Here is a 14855-nt window from a genome sequence, read left to right as displayed (position 1 = left end):
CATATTTGCACATCTTTGCAAGCAAGTAATGCGCTACTTCTGCCTGTGTAAGGATGGTGATGGCTATCAATATTTAGCTGTATCAATTTATTTCCATTCGTAGTACCTCTATTTAGTGAGAGCAGTTTAGGTTTTATCTATTTTGCGTTTTTTTTTTTTTTACTTTATACGTGCAGTGTTTATTGCTGTAAAAGCTCAAAGCAGTGGGTCGGTGCATTTATTTGTGCGTCAATGCCTTCAGTACCTTAGACCTACTCATTGTGTATGTTGTTTCTGTGGTTTCATCATCAGTATCATCTTAACTTTATACATTTTATTTAATGTAAATAACAGCAAAGTTAAATAGGCGTGTAAATACAGTACACAGTAACGTTTTTTTGTTTTTTTGTTTTTTTTACAAATTCTACAAACTAACACTCAACATTTGCAACACCTTCTTCAAGGTTTCTTCGTTAGCGAGAGTTGCCAGCACCATCAGGATGACACGCTTGCCAAACAAGTCTCCTCCAGTTGTTTCTGTCCTGAGCTGATCTTGTAGCCTCCAATATTTTCAGACTAAGCCATTCTTTGACGCCATCATGATACTGCCCGTTTGGTCGGCCTCTCTTGCGCTTTGCTAGGGTAGTTCCCAAAATCGCTGTCTTCATTAATTTACTTCCACCTGGGCGACAGTTATGCCCAAAGAATGATAGCTTTCTTTTCATTATATGTGCCATTAGTCCTCTTTTTGTTCCTAATTTATTTAGAATGTATTACAACACCTAACAAGTGCGAAATGGTAAGGAGGGAAAAAACAGATGGGTAGACACTCATAAAAAGAAGATGGATAGATTATTATAGCTTGAAGTTAGTGTAAAGCCCAATGTAATATATCGGATTTCTTTTTAAAAGCCACAACTATAATAAATCACTTTGGAGAAATGAGTCACAGTAACCTAGATTTTGAAAGTACCCAACCAAAAAAAAAATCAAACAAAAAACCCAGACATAGCATGGCAAAATTCGTATTGTTGATAATTTACACACTTATTTCAGCAAATCTCGTAGTCACGCCAACGTTGTGAAGCGATCCTTTATTTATAGGTGACGTAACATAAATATGGATATTTTCAAAGTACTGGCACGTTTAGTCACATTAGAAAATTACGTATCACAGTTAATAATCTACACATGTAAAAGAACTTTTTTCCAGCAAATGTTAGTTACATTAACATTGTTTTTTGTGAAGCGCTGTTTCGCTCATAGGTGAAGTATTTGTAAAGATGGCTGGTATTTCCCAAGTACTGGGCTGTCCCGTGTGTATGAAACATGATTGACGTTGACTTAGGGACGCCCCTCGGCGCTGATTGGTTGTTTCATTTGGCCCGAAGTTATTTTTTGCGAATTGGACAGCGCCCAAAAAGGCCGCATGTTTTTCAACAGTACGTTCATTTATAATGGTTACCTGTCTTTATAAGTTGTGAATTTCACCAAGACACAAAAAAAAATTGTTGAAAGAAGTGTGCCTACAGCAGCTTTAACAAATGTGTATGCCGACGCCACTGTGTGTGTGTGTGTGTGTGTGTGCACGCGCGCGCGAGAATCAGAACACTTTATTCATCTCCGAGGGGAAATTGTCACACAAAACATCGCTTAAAAAGATGAAGATGCTAGAATAGTTATTAACAATAATGCCATGTTTAACACACAAAAAAGTCAAATATCTACATTTCCGAAATAAGAAGTGGGTGTGATGCGGGGACTGACGAACACACTGGGCCGGCCGCCAGCCTCCCGTCCCACATTGCTTCTTAAAGCTTCCCAACTTCCTCGTACAATCAGTAGAGGTGGAGTTCAGCGGTGGAGAGGTACGGTGGCCATTTCAGGACATCGCACATATTAAATTCGGTTAACAGAGGTTTGAAGCCCTGACTGAAGCAGACACTATGGGGAAAATCGAGTGGGCAATGTGGGCTAACGAACAAGCCCTTGCAGCTGGTCTCAGTGAGTACAAACTTTGTTTTTCCACCGACGCATTTGAGTTTAGTGTGCTAACTTTATGGATAACATACCAGAGTACATCGATTGACCGACCATCGTAAAATTGAAATGAATATTTTCGTTTTAGCCGCAAACACCGGTTTACCCCACTGTAATGTAATCTCTCCTATTCACGTTCATGGACGCGTTAAAAAGTTTTGTCATGTCGACCAAATGTTAGTTGGAAAATGGTGATCGACTATGTTTTATTTATATTTCTAAACTGAAAGCGTAACACAAGTTTATCTCTCACAAGTAAGTTACTGATGAATGATAATTTTGTCTTCCTACTTCCTTCTTTCAGTTCTCCTTACTGGCGGTATCGTGGGGGTGGCTGGACAGTTCAGGGGCTGGCAATTTGCTGCTTATGGGGTGTATCCTTTTATTTATTTTTCAACACTTAGCCACTAAAAACAAGACTTTAGGAACTGAAGAAACAGCAATGATGAAAATCTTAACTTGAAATATCATGAAAATCTTAACTTAATAACTTCTCAGAGAGAAAAAAAACTCAAATCAACATGAGACCAGGTGTTAAACACTGTGATATACTATTCCAAAATTGCAACACCAGAAACTGCTTTCCTCCTAAAAAAAAAAAAAATTCCCAGAAAGCAAAGCACAGATTTGATTTTGCTTATGAAAATGTAGACTTACATGTGCATATACACTCTGAGTACCGCCAATACTCTGCTAGGGTTTGAATTTAGTGAGTTTATGACAAACCTGTGATTTATGTGTAATAGCCTTGACAGATGTCCCCAGAGCTGCAGGGGTGTTTGTGTGTCTGCTGGAGTACCCAAGAGGTAAAAGAAACAAGGGCAAGAGTGAGGAGAGAACGTAAGTGATACACAGAAATCTTCACTGTTCCTGTTTTCTTTCTTTCTTTCTTCTGCATTTGTACATTATAGCTGCAAGGATGAGTTTTGTGATCACTGTCAAGCAAGAAGGAGGCTCTGCTTATGATTTAAACAAAGCGTCTATACACCACTGTTTTGTTTTTGTTTTATTTTTTTCCAGGGGCCAATACTGCTTCACTATCTGTGTCAAATCCTTTGGACCATTAACCAGGAACTACTATGTCAGAGCATTTCTACATGCAGCGTGAGTTCACTTTAACCTCACTCATTGGTAGCGCCTTTTGCCTGACCACATTCTTTCCATTACAACATCTCCTCAATAGTTGAAGACAAAAAGGTAGTCAGTTTTTCATGCATCACTGTCATGTATTTGAATTACTCCATTCGTTGAACTTAACATTTTGTGCAATCGTGTTTCTTCCTTTTTAGAATCTGTGTTCCTGGGGGTTTTATGCTTGCTACTGTCCTCGGGTGTGTCTGCCTGGGTATTGCAAGCCTCATCTACCTCGGGGTATGTTGATAACTTTTTCCAGTCCAGTAACTATCCCATATTTGATAACACCTTTCTATCATAGCCTTTATAACTGGTATATTATCGCAAGTTAAGTAGCAGCAAGAGTAACGTAGCTGTTATTTTGGCAGTACTTGTACAGTTATGCAAATACAAACAAGGAAATACTGACAAGGAAGGAGTTGTTCTCTTACTGGTATGTACTGAGACATAGTTATAATGAAGAAACTTTATCTTTCAGAGGCATGACTCAGGTGTTTGTCTCCTGTTATAGATTTAACACCAACTTAACTCACGGCATTCATGGCAGTATTATTTGTACAGGCATGTGAACCTGCCACATAACAACCAGAGATATCTCTCTCTCTTGTAGTTGAGACTTTAATAATAATAAAAGTAAATTAAAACTCACACACAACACCCAATAGGTTAGGGTTGCACAAAATTCAGATTGGCTATTGTACGATGATTTATTGTCAATGCTTGAAGTTCAGGGATTTAGAATTTAACACAGCACAAATGATGTTCAATGCAAGAAACAGTCTACTACCGAGTAATATACAAAATATTCTCAGAGAAGGGGAATATAATTTGAGAGGGAAATTAAACTTCAAGAAATAATGTGTTCGAACAACATTGAAGAGCATGGGCATTTCAATCTGTGGGGTGAAATTGTGGAACAGTCTGAGCATGGAACTCAAACATAAGTACAAACATTACGTAGTTCAACAAGTACAAATGACTGATTCTCAAGAGATACAGGGCGAGGAAAAGTTGTGTTAACTGGGCTAAGTTTTATTTATCTCTAAACATTTCTCATTACATTTTTTTTCATAATTCTTTCTATGACACTGAGTGGATATTTGGGTTGTATGTAGCATTGAGATCTGTTTATTCTTAGTACATGACATTAGGATGTGTTTTTCTTTCTCATGTGTTTTTTTTTCTCGTTCACAGTAGTTGAGTTTATATTGTGCAGCACAACTTGAACTGAATTTGAACTATACAGTACAGTGGGAAATTAATTTGTAATGTATAGTAGCTGAATTAAGAGTAGGTGAGAAGGGGTAGCAAAAAATAAGTGTGTACTTCCTACTACTACTTTTCGAACATGTAACCTGATGCATGCAGAGCTTTGTTCGCTGAGTTTGATGTGTGGATTTGTTGTTCACTTCAGATTATTGGCAATGGCTTATCTGTATATTACATCCTGCTTATTTACATGTTTGAAATAAATCATCATTCCTTCATTCAGTGGTTAACAAAGTTACTGCTATGTCAACAGAAGAAATGTACCTGATCAAGGCACCCAGCTATTACTCATATTAATTATCATCTTTCTGTCTAGGCTGCAATTCGAGGTGAACAATGGGAACCCATTCTACCAATGAAGGAGATCCGAAAGCCAGTTGGAGAAAGTATCAAAAACCCTCCTCAAAACCCCCCTCCAAGACCCCCTGCAGAGATACGCAGGAAAAGGGCAGAGGACCTAGAGGGAGCTGCCTACATCAACCCCATTGCTGTTACCGCCAACGAGTATTAAATTAAATCCTCCGCATCTTTCCACCAGCCGCACTTGAATTAAGAATACATTTAATTCTTGTGTGCCAGTCTGTTCTCCATTAGACGCTGTGATTTGATACCATATTTATTGATGTTTTCTGAAAGTTAACTTAAGTGCCAGGATGACATGCTGAGACCAGACCTTCATGTGCAAACTGTTGTTGAGAAATTCAATTCAAAAAGAGGAGTACTGGCAGGAGCTGAAGTTAAACTGACAGATACAAAAAGAAGATGGGTGTATTTAATTATGTTAGGTTGTTGAGATAATCTGACGTAATGGGAACAAATCAAATGCAATGTTTTATTTGTAGGCGGGGAAAGTTTTTCATAGTGTTTCTCAGCTGCACGTGATGATCTGAAGTTTGGCTTCAAATCTGGCAGCCATGATGGGACAGGAAGTTGGATCTGCTGTTAAATAAGCTGTTACCTCTGGTTCTGACTTTCATGTAGCAACTTAAAATTCATGTTGTAGTTGTTGGTGGCAATGGCAAGCATTTTAACGTACTGGTGTCTTTGAGCAATGGCGGTTTAAGTAAGGGCAACAGTTTTAACTTAAGATGGAGGTGTCTGTAAGATTTTGCGATGCAAAGTTGTTGGCACTTTTAATGAACCCTTTGTTCAATACACTGGGAATTTTCCTACCCCATTCCCCCGAGCAGCAGGGGCCATTTTTGAATTTCACTGGAAAAGGCATGAATCCTATGTTGTCTGTATTTAACCAAACTAGAATTCATGTTGATAATACAATGTTAGCAACTATTAAATTACTTTTACAATGTAAAACCTTTGAAATAATGTGCTCTGTTACCCTGGTCGTTGAACTGTGCAATTTTTTTTGGTCTTTATGTCAATACTGATAATGTTTACCATTCAAAAAACAATTATAGAGCATTTAGCCTTCATAACTCATTGCTTTTTATTGTTTCACTCTACTGTAAATAAATCCTCTGTGTTCTCCAAAACTTTGTCAGAGATATATTTTTAAACATGTACCTGTACGATACTGTGCCCTATCTAGTTTTACATCATTACAAAAATAAAATTACCATCTTTTTTTTTTGCAAACATTTGGTTTTTATCGGTGGATTTTCCTCTTGGTTCTGCCTTGATTTGTCTCCACCACACACACACACACACACACACACACACTCAACCACCACATTGATCCAATGCTGAAAATGTGGTTTTAATGAAATCAGAGAGAACGCCACCTGAGGCAAATTTGTAATTTGTGACATTGGGCTATACAAATAAAATTGACTTGACTTTTGTTTTGTATTAGTGGAAACAACAATAAAGTTAGTGACACTTAGCAAAAATAATAGCCTGTTTCTTATGGAGAGTAGTGTATGATTGAAGTGCGTAAGTTCCATCAAATACTAGTCCCACTCCAATTACCAGCAATTAAATACACAGAAATAGCATTTCCCAACTGTAAATACTAAGCGTTAACATGGTTTGTCCAAGTCTGCTGCCATCTGCTGCTGATTGAAAGAACTGCAAGTTGAATCTGAAGAAAAGTTTGCCCAAAAGGAGACGACTCTTAACGTCTCACAAGAATGGGGGGAGTATAACAAGGAGCTCTTCCTGGAGAGAAGTGTTTAATCTAATGAAATTGGATAAAATACCAAGCGCTACCAGAGGCATTTTCAAACTAGCAGCTACAGTCGCTATCCGTAGCTAACGAGCAGTCTGCGCACCAATATGCTGTACTGCTGGGATTGCTTGCTTTTCAATCCCGACGCGGGGCCCTGGTCCAGCAAGGGATTTAATCATTTGAGTTGCTTAACTAAAGCAGTTCTGAAACATCAGCCCGCCCGTGCCAGTTTCTCTTAAAACATTTCGAAACACACGTATTGACCTGCAGCTGAGTGAGCAACAGCGGAGAGAGACCATTGCGCGCAACCAGAAGGTGAGCATGCGCAGAAATGTCACCAGACCAATTTCTCCAGTTTGTCGCGCCAGCATATGATTTGACAGTCAGACCAAAACAGTTTCAGTCAGACAGCGAAAAGGTTTTTTTCCTCTTTATTTCTTTTTTCTAAGCGTCCATTAATTGTGTAGTAGCACCGGTGCTACCTTTAAAAAAAAATCATTCGCAAAGTGAAAAGAAATGGTCGCAAAATGTCTGGAGTCAGCCTCGATCCTCATCCTCACTGAAAATTGAGTTGAATTTTCAGTGAGGATCAAAGTTTCAGAGCAAATTAATTCAATTTCATAATATTACATTCAGTTTCAAGTTTATTGGAATCCAGTTCCAAACTAATAAATTCAATTTCAAATTATGCTATTCAGATTCAGTGTTTCAATGCAGTTATTCAAGTTAAACAATACAGATTCAAATTATGTGATTCAAATTCAGTTTGTAATGCAATTGTTCAAGTTGAGCTGCTTACGTCTTGGTGCCATATACACATCTTCAGAGGTCTTGTGGAGTCCATGCCTCGATGGGTCAGAGCTGTTTTTGTGGCACGAGGGGGACTTACACAATATTAGGCAGGTGGTTTTAATGATTTGGCTGATCGGAGTATATGTTCCCTCTACCTAAGATGAGATCAAGTCCAGACCGAGTTTTTGAGGTGCAAGTCCGAGTCAAATTCAAGACTCTAAGGCTAGAAGTCTAGTTCATGACCAGTGGGGCAAAAACTTATGTAAAGACCAGAATAGTACAAGTCCAATTAAACTTACTGTAATTGTAATATTCTGACATTTTAGTAAAACTCAAAATTTCACAACACTGTAATATTCATTTTGGCTTTTTTTCCTCCCCCAAGGTAGGAACTTAGCAGTTTCCAATTTCGCAATGTTTCAGAGACATAAATTAACAATAATAATGACAACAAAGTGATTAGACTGCACTTCATTGATCTCCTCAGGGCAAGTTTGATATTCTTATCAAAATAAAAAAGGTAACTTAGTCTTGTACTCCTCCGGTCTTGATAAATTCTTGAAAATCGACCATCAAGTCCTAGTCATCATGCTGTGATGTCAGAGATAAGACTGATGGCTTCAAAATGCAGGCCGTCCCAGGTCCTTTCTGTGTGGAGTTTGCATGTTCTCCCCGTGTCTGTGTGGGTTTCCTCCGGGTGCTCCAGTTTCCTCCCACCATCAAAAAGACATGCATGTTAGGGTTAATACTCCTGTCTGTGCCCCTGAGCAAGGCAATGGAAAGAAGAACTGGAGTTGGTCCCAGGGTGCGGCACGGTGGCGCACCACTGCTCCTATAAAATAGGATGGGTTAAATGCAGAAGAGAAAAATCTTCTTCTTTTTTTTTTTTACTACTTTTATTAATCCCCATGGGGCAATTCTTTCTTTGCATTTGACCCATCCTAGCTGTGTAGCTAGGAGCAGTGGGCAGCCACCGTGCAGCACCCGGGGACCAACTCCAGTTCATTTTGCCATGCCTTGGTCAGGGGCACAGACAGGAGTATTAACCCTAACATGCATGTCTTCTTGATGGTGAGGGAACCGGAGCACCCAGAGAAAATCCACCGCAGACACAGAGAGAACATGCAAACTCCACACAGAGGATGACCTGGGATGACCCCCAAGGTTGGACAACTCCAGGGTTCGAACCCAACACCTTTTTGCTGTGAGGTAAGAGCGCTAACCACTGTGCCACCGTGCCGCCTCATTGCAACCTGTACAATGACAAAATAGAGTGGCTTTCTTCTTTTCTTTTGGAAAGTCATGGAATCAGAATCACAATCAGAACCAGAATCATGTTTATTGGCCATGTAGGTTGGCACTACATGGAGTTTTACTCCAGTTTCATGGCTCTCTCAGTGTACTTAACATAGAATAGCAACACTACAACACAACAATCTCCAGGCATATGAACAAGGATTGACTTATACAGGTAAAACAAGTGGTGATAAGGTGCAGTGGTGCAGATTCAATAAAGGACTGGTTGTTAAAATCCCTAGTATTTGCACTGCAACAGTTTCGGTGGGAAATAAACTGGAGATGGCTGCCAAGGTGACATTGCCACCACCAGGACACATCGTCAGTTGAGTGTGATGCTGAAATAGATGTTAGCAGGTTACTTACATACATGCCTGAGGTAAATGGACATGACAGTGTACCAGTATATGTTCAGTACAGTCTATACAAAATGGCTGGATTTATTTGACAATGTTAAGCATTCATTTGAATGACAGCCCGTGGAAAGAAACAGATTTTATATCTGGTTGTTTTGGTGTACAGTGCTCTGTAGCACCTACCAGAGGGGAGGAGTTGGAACAGGTTTTGACCAGGGTGTTCTGGGTCTGCAGTGATGTTGCCTGCCCGTTTCCTGAATCTGGAGGTGTACAAGTCCTGAATGGAGGGCAGGTTGGCACCAATAATTTTCTCTGCAGGACTTAGCTGTCCATTGTAGTCTGTACCTGTCCTGTTTGGTGGCCAATCCAAACCAGACAGTGATGAATGTGGAGAGGACAGATTGGATTATTGCAGTGTAGAACTGAATCAGCAGTTCCTGAGGCAGGTTGAATTTCTTGAGCTGGTGGAGAAAGTACATCCTCTGCAGGGCCTTTTTGATGATTGCATCTATGTTGGATGCCCACCTTAGGCCCTGGGAGATTGTGGAACCCAGAAATCTGTAGATTTTCACTGTAGACACCGTGCTGTTGAGTATGGTGGGGGCGGGGGCAGTGTTGGAGGTGTCGACTTCAGGTCGACAGTGGACCACAGTTTTGAGTGTGTTCAGCTCCAGCCTGTTAAGGCCACACCCGAGGGTCAGCAGATCAACCTCCCATCTATATGCAGACTCCTCACCATCACAGGTTGACATGCCTCTTTGAATCAATCAGTCAATCAGTCAATCAATCAAATAATCAAGCAAGAAAGCAACCAAGCAATCAGTTAGCCAATCAACTTTTCTTACATTAAAATACAATGTAGTTCACAATATATTAAGTGTAAATGCATAGAAAAAAAGAAGGTAACACAGACAGGTGCACAGACAGAATAGATAAGTAGATAAAAATAAGAAATTAACCTCAAAACAATAGAGTGGAGATTATAAAACTGAATAATCAAACAGAATGATATATCAAAACTAAATTAATTTGAATTACAAGTTGTTTGCAAGTGTTGAGCTGGTAAGTATATAATTTTTTCCTTAATTAAGATAAGATAAGATAAGATAAGATAAGATAAGATGACACCGGGGGGGGGGCACTGCTCCCCTTACCTCCAAACCACTGTTGTGTCATCTACATATTATTCTTCATTGTTCTCAGAGTCGACTGCAAGCCCTAACCTCTTGTATGTGTAGCTTATATGATTAGCTTTTATTGTTGTTTATTGCTTTTTGAAGTGCTTTCTTCTGCCTTTAACGTCTGTAAGAACCAACATAAAAGCCTTAGAGAATTTAATAAATTCTCTTTTATAAATTCAATTTATAAAAGTACATATACAAGGGCTTTTATTGAAATTAACTTGTTGTGTTGAAATGCACCAATGTCTGAAAAATAAAGGTAGTCGTTCAATTTTTTAAAAGAGAGAGAGAGAAATACCCTGTCAGAAAATGTAGAAAACTGCACCTGTAGTCTTACATGAATATGAACATTTCTCAGCGGCTCAGTGGTCAGACTGTGGGCGTGCATAGTTATCGCAGTCATGCAATAAAGGCGTCATCACACTGGGGCAGCATTTCCATGTGCTGCATGTTGAGACTGCTAAACGGAAATAGCTTTAACTAGTTATAATTTCACTTTTTTGGTCTCAATCCATCAGCTAAACTTTATTTACGAAAAAGAAAACCCTCTATCTAAATGCTACACAATTGTACAATGCACTTTGTGTCAGAACAAGTCATTAAAAAAAAATCATTGCTGTCTGAACATTCCCACCTCCTTACTGTCATCCCTATATATAGAGCTGACAATGAGTCAGCGTCGCTGACTCATTACTCACCTATAGCAGCTTTGTTTGCCGGGCAATTACCTGTGAGCTTTTCTTCTCTGTAACCCGCCTCCACACCTGTATCTGGTGACTGTTTCCTCATTGAAAGAGGTTGCTGTGTGGGATCCATTTCTTTCCTACTTCTCTGTTACTCTGTCCTGAGGGTAGCACAGACAGCTATATGGGAGGAAAAACACTCTAAACTGGGCCTAATGGGACATTTGGTCTGTGGGGGGGTGCAGCATGGCTTTCGACTGATACCAGGACCACCAATGCTGGCTCCAGCACACCACCAACCTCTCTTAAAACACTTTTTTTGCAGGGCCTGGAATCTGGTGTGGGCCGTTGGCTTTGGCTCCACCATGGATCATGTAGAAAATGTCTTGCTGCAGTCAGAGGCTTGCATGCTTGGCTCCTCTTCCTCTTGCCACCAGTTGCAACCTAGAAAGATTATTGCTTCAGGAAGTTAGAGCAAAATTAGTCTCTGTGCAGATTATGATTTCTTGACACATGCTCAGATGTGCAAATATGGAAAAATACTGTCTGACAGACAGGTGTTTACCTCAGGCCATTGTAGGGCAGGTTGGGTTGGATGGTCAGCAAGATGTTCCTTGATTCATTCTGAATTCTCACAACTGGATCACTACAGGGTCCAACTTACCCAAATGCCATCTTGTAATAACACAAGCAATGGGGGGTTGCATAAACTCATTAAGATTTTTTCTCTCTCAACATGTTCTCTGCACATTTAAGGCAAACAGAGAGGGAATCATGCTGAGAGAAATATCTCCAATGACAGGAGGGTTGATGAGACTCAGTGGCATATCCAAAATCATGTAGATGGGCTGCAAAGGGGTGAAGAGACATTTAAGAGTGGCTGTGACACATGACATTTTCATGGATAATTTGCCCAATGGGGTGTGAGGAAACATCCGGTGAATGCTTGAATGCATGCAATGTTTTATAAAAAAATATATATACTGGAGTTATTTGACAGAGTATGATAATTTTCCTTGACTCTGGCTTGTTAGAGAAGCCAATATAGGGTCATCGGTGTGTCGGCCAATCTCAACATTTATCTCTTCACTCTTTTTCCACTTCTTTTGAGTCTTTGGCTCCAATTCTCTAGCTGGCTCCCTTGGCTCATCGCTAAGTGGTCTTTTTAACAAAACAGCACATTTTACCTTTCCTCTTCATCTTTTCCTTTCCAAGGCTAGCCTACCTTATGACACCTGCAGCTGTGAACTGGAGATAAAAAAAAACAAAACAAAAAAAACAAACAGTGGCCCTCATTTCCAAAACTGTTCTTAATTTCATCGGTGAGCTATTGGACAATGAAATATTTATGAAATTAGAAGAAACTTGAGTACTATGTCTTTAAGTAACACATCGGACAAAAAAGGATGAATGGTATTAACTGTCAAAGTATCTTACTTTCTGTGCGTGTGCGTGCCACGTGTGTGTGAGGAGGAGACAGATGAATTGACCAACCTATGATATGTTACACAATTACTAATGTGAATCAGAGCTCTGGCATTCAGCAGCGATCTGTTTAGAGGTAACAAGATAGTTGTAGTTCAGGTCGGTAACATTTGTCTGAACACCCTTGAACCAACATTAACCACATCATTCAATCTGTATGCTGAAATAAATCTTACAATGAAAGAATGGCTGTTTTACTTCAAATAGCCACTGGTAATTTACATCTAATTGATCACACTTACCAGGCAGCATCACCAGAAGTGTACAAAGGCCAGTTCCAGCTCACAGATTTAATGTGATAGCTGTAACGCGTCAGTTTAATTGCACACAAGTCGCTGCATGGGCTCCAGATTTCCTTGCTAAGATGTTGGATGGGCCTGGATATCTAGGCATCATGAACAGGCATGAGAGCGGGGCGTGGGGTGGGATGCACTGAAGTCCTAAACGTGATTTCATAGACAACCAGAGGCCTCAAATTATGTTTCGGTTATGATTTTGTTGTGATGATTTCAGAGGGGGGCGGCACGGTGATGCAGTGGTTTGCGTGGTTGCCTCACAGCAAGAAGTTCCTGGGTTCGAGCCCTGGGGTAGTCCAACCTTGGGGGTCGTCCCGGGTCGTTCTCTGTGTGGAGCTTGCATGTTCTCCCCATGTCTGCGTGGGTTTCCTTCGGGTGCTTTTGTTTCCTCCCACAATCCAAAGGGCATGTAGGTCAGGTGAATCGGCCATACTACATTTTCCCTAGGTGTGTGTGTGTGTGTGGGCCCTATGATGGCCTGGCGGCTTGTCCAAGGTATCTCCCCGCCTGCTGCCCAATGACTGCTGGGATAGGCTCCAGCATCCCCACAACCCTGAGAGCAGGATAAGCGGTTTGGATAAGGGATGGATGGATTTCAGAGGGAGTTTGGCAATTCATCAAGAACAGTTACTGTTTTCACCACTAGAGGGAAGTAGTGTTTTAATGTAGTGGTGAGTTCTGAAGGACGTCAAGATTTCTGTTTTTCAACCAAGATGGTTGTGTGAGTGAATGTGTGTGAGCCTTGGTGCTTTATCAACTCTGTAAAAGGCAAAAACTGTTCAAATGTGTTATTCTGTATTTCACCACGGAGCACAGAGGATTTAAGAATCAGTAATCAAGAAGAACTTTATTGTCATTGTGCCAAGCACAATGACATTGCAGGTGTGTCACCCTCAAAGTGGTGCCTACATAAAAGATAGGAAATATAAAATATCAACAATAAAATGTAGAGTCTAAACATTATTACTGCAAAATATAAGCAGAATAAGGTATTGTAGCGAATTCGGGGGGGGGGGTGCAGTCCGGGAGATCGTCGGCACAGCCGGGACGCGAACCCGTGTCTCCCGCTCTCCAAGCGACAACGTTAACCAGTTGACTAAAAAATCTGGTCCGTTAGTCGAGGACCAAAGTGTCTACTTAACCATGCACGTTACAGTATTAAATACAATACAGTTAATGATAAAATACAATTTACAAGGTGCACAGACATCATCAGCAAAAATACAGTAAAGGTGCACTGGACAGATATGAAGTGGCTTAAAGTGACATGTGAGTAAATATATGTAAATATTGCAAGTGCCCAATTGTGACAGAAGATAAGCTGCTGTATTGTGTAAGGCTTACACAATGCTTACACTGTAAATGCTAAGCATTTACAACAGTGGATGTAAGTGTGGTGCCGTTTTCTGTGACATTTGTGCCCTAGCTTTGCTTTTTCATGTCAGGATGCCCTGTGGTATCAGGTGGAGCGCTGGGTCACAGCAGGATGTATCATTTCAAACCACCACCTACACACACACACACACACACTCACACCATCACAAAACACTCACATGCAAACATATGAGCAACAAGGAGTAACACAGGTCCATCAGATAGAAAGTAATAAAGACACACAGGATTGATGTTTTCACAAATCTTTGTTCAGTATAGTCTGCCTATCCGATTCACTGCCAAAGGCATATGCCTGAACTGATGTATTCTATACTCCACTCCTTATGCTGTTTTTTTCCCAATATCAGCCTACATCTATCTCAATCTTCATGTTTTCTCTTTCTCTTTACTCCAAATCACTGTTGTATCTCAATCCATCATTGTCCCCACCCTCTCTCCCTTAAGTCACCCTCCCCCATCATTATTTATTTCTGTCACACACAAACACACACTAACACACACAGACACATACATGCAAACAAATACACACAGACACACACATGCAGACACATTACATACACAGCATGTACACAAATATGTTTTGGCAGGTAGACAAACACCGAGATATTTTGTTTCATGAATTGTTAATTTGCTACTGAGTAGATTGATTTGACAGTTGAAATGTATATGTATGTAATATAACACATGATTGTCTGTTTGTTCCTGTCTTAAACTGTAATGGTACTTAGTTTGAATATTGTTGGAAAATGTTTTGTGTGTGTGTGTGTGTGTGTGTGTGTGTGTGTGTGTGTGTGTGTATTAATCTATTTGTGGATTTGAGT

General features: G+C 40.2%; 1 protein-coding gene across 2 annotated transcripts; it reads left to right on the top strand.

The window, feature by feature from the left end:
* Window positions 1–1837: 1837 nt before the first annotated feature.
* LOC130111487 (cytochrome b-245 light chain) lies at window positions 1838–5915 on the top strand. 2 transcript variants are annotated; one of them, XM_056278699.1, is made up of 6 exons: window positions 1838–1983; window positions 2324–2393; window positions 2785–2859; window positions 3040–3123; window positions 3309–3390; window positions 4739–5915. In XM_056278699.1, the coding sequence occupies exons 1-6, from the start codon at window positions 1926–1928 to the stop codon at window positions 4931–4933; spliced, it is 564 nt and encodes a 187-aa protein (XP_056134674.1). In that variant the 5' UTR covers window positions 1838–1925; the 3' UTR covers window positions 4934–5915. The 2 variants fall into 2 exon arrangements, with proteins under 2 accessions (XP_056134674.1, XP_056134675.1); XM_056278700.1 differs by lacking the exon at window positions 2324–2393 and having other exon boundaries at window positions 2766–2859.
* Window positions 5916–14855: the final 8940 nt, after the last annotated feature.

The sequence above is a fragment of the Lampris incognitus genome, chromosome 4, assembly GCF_029633865.1.
Source record: "Lampris incognitus isolate fLamInc1 chromosome 4, fLamInc1.hap2, whole genome shotgun sequence".
In the NCBI taxonomy this organism is placed as follows: Eukaryota; Metazoa; Chordata; class Actinopteri; order Lampriformes; family Lampridae; genus Lampris; species Lampris incognitus.
Note: the sequence above shows the minus strand (reverse complement) of the source record. Positions and strands in the feature narration are given on the sequence as shown.

Coding starts and splice junctions, on each gene's coding strand:
- LOC130111487 (XM_056278699.1), top strand. CDS start 1,926: ATGGGGAAAATCGAGTGGGCAATGTGGGCTAACGAACAAGCCCTTGCA. Junction 1,984..2,323: donor AGCCCTTGCAGCTGGTCTCA/GTGAGTACAAAC, acceptor TCCTTCTTTCAG/TTCTCCTTACTGGCGGTATC. Junction 3,124..3,308: donor AGAGCATTTCTACATGCAGC/GTGAGTTCACTT, acceptor CTTCCTTTTTAG/AATCTGTGTTCCTGGGGGTT.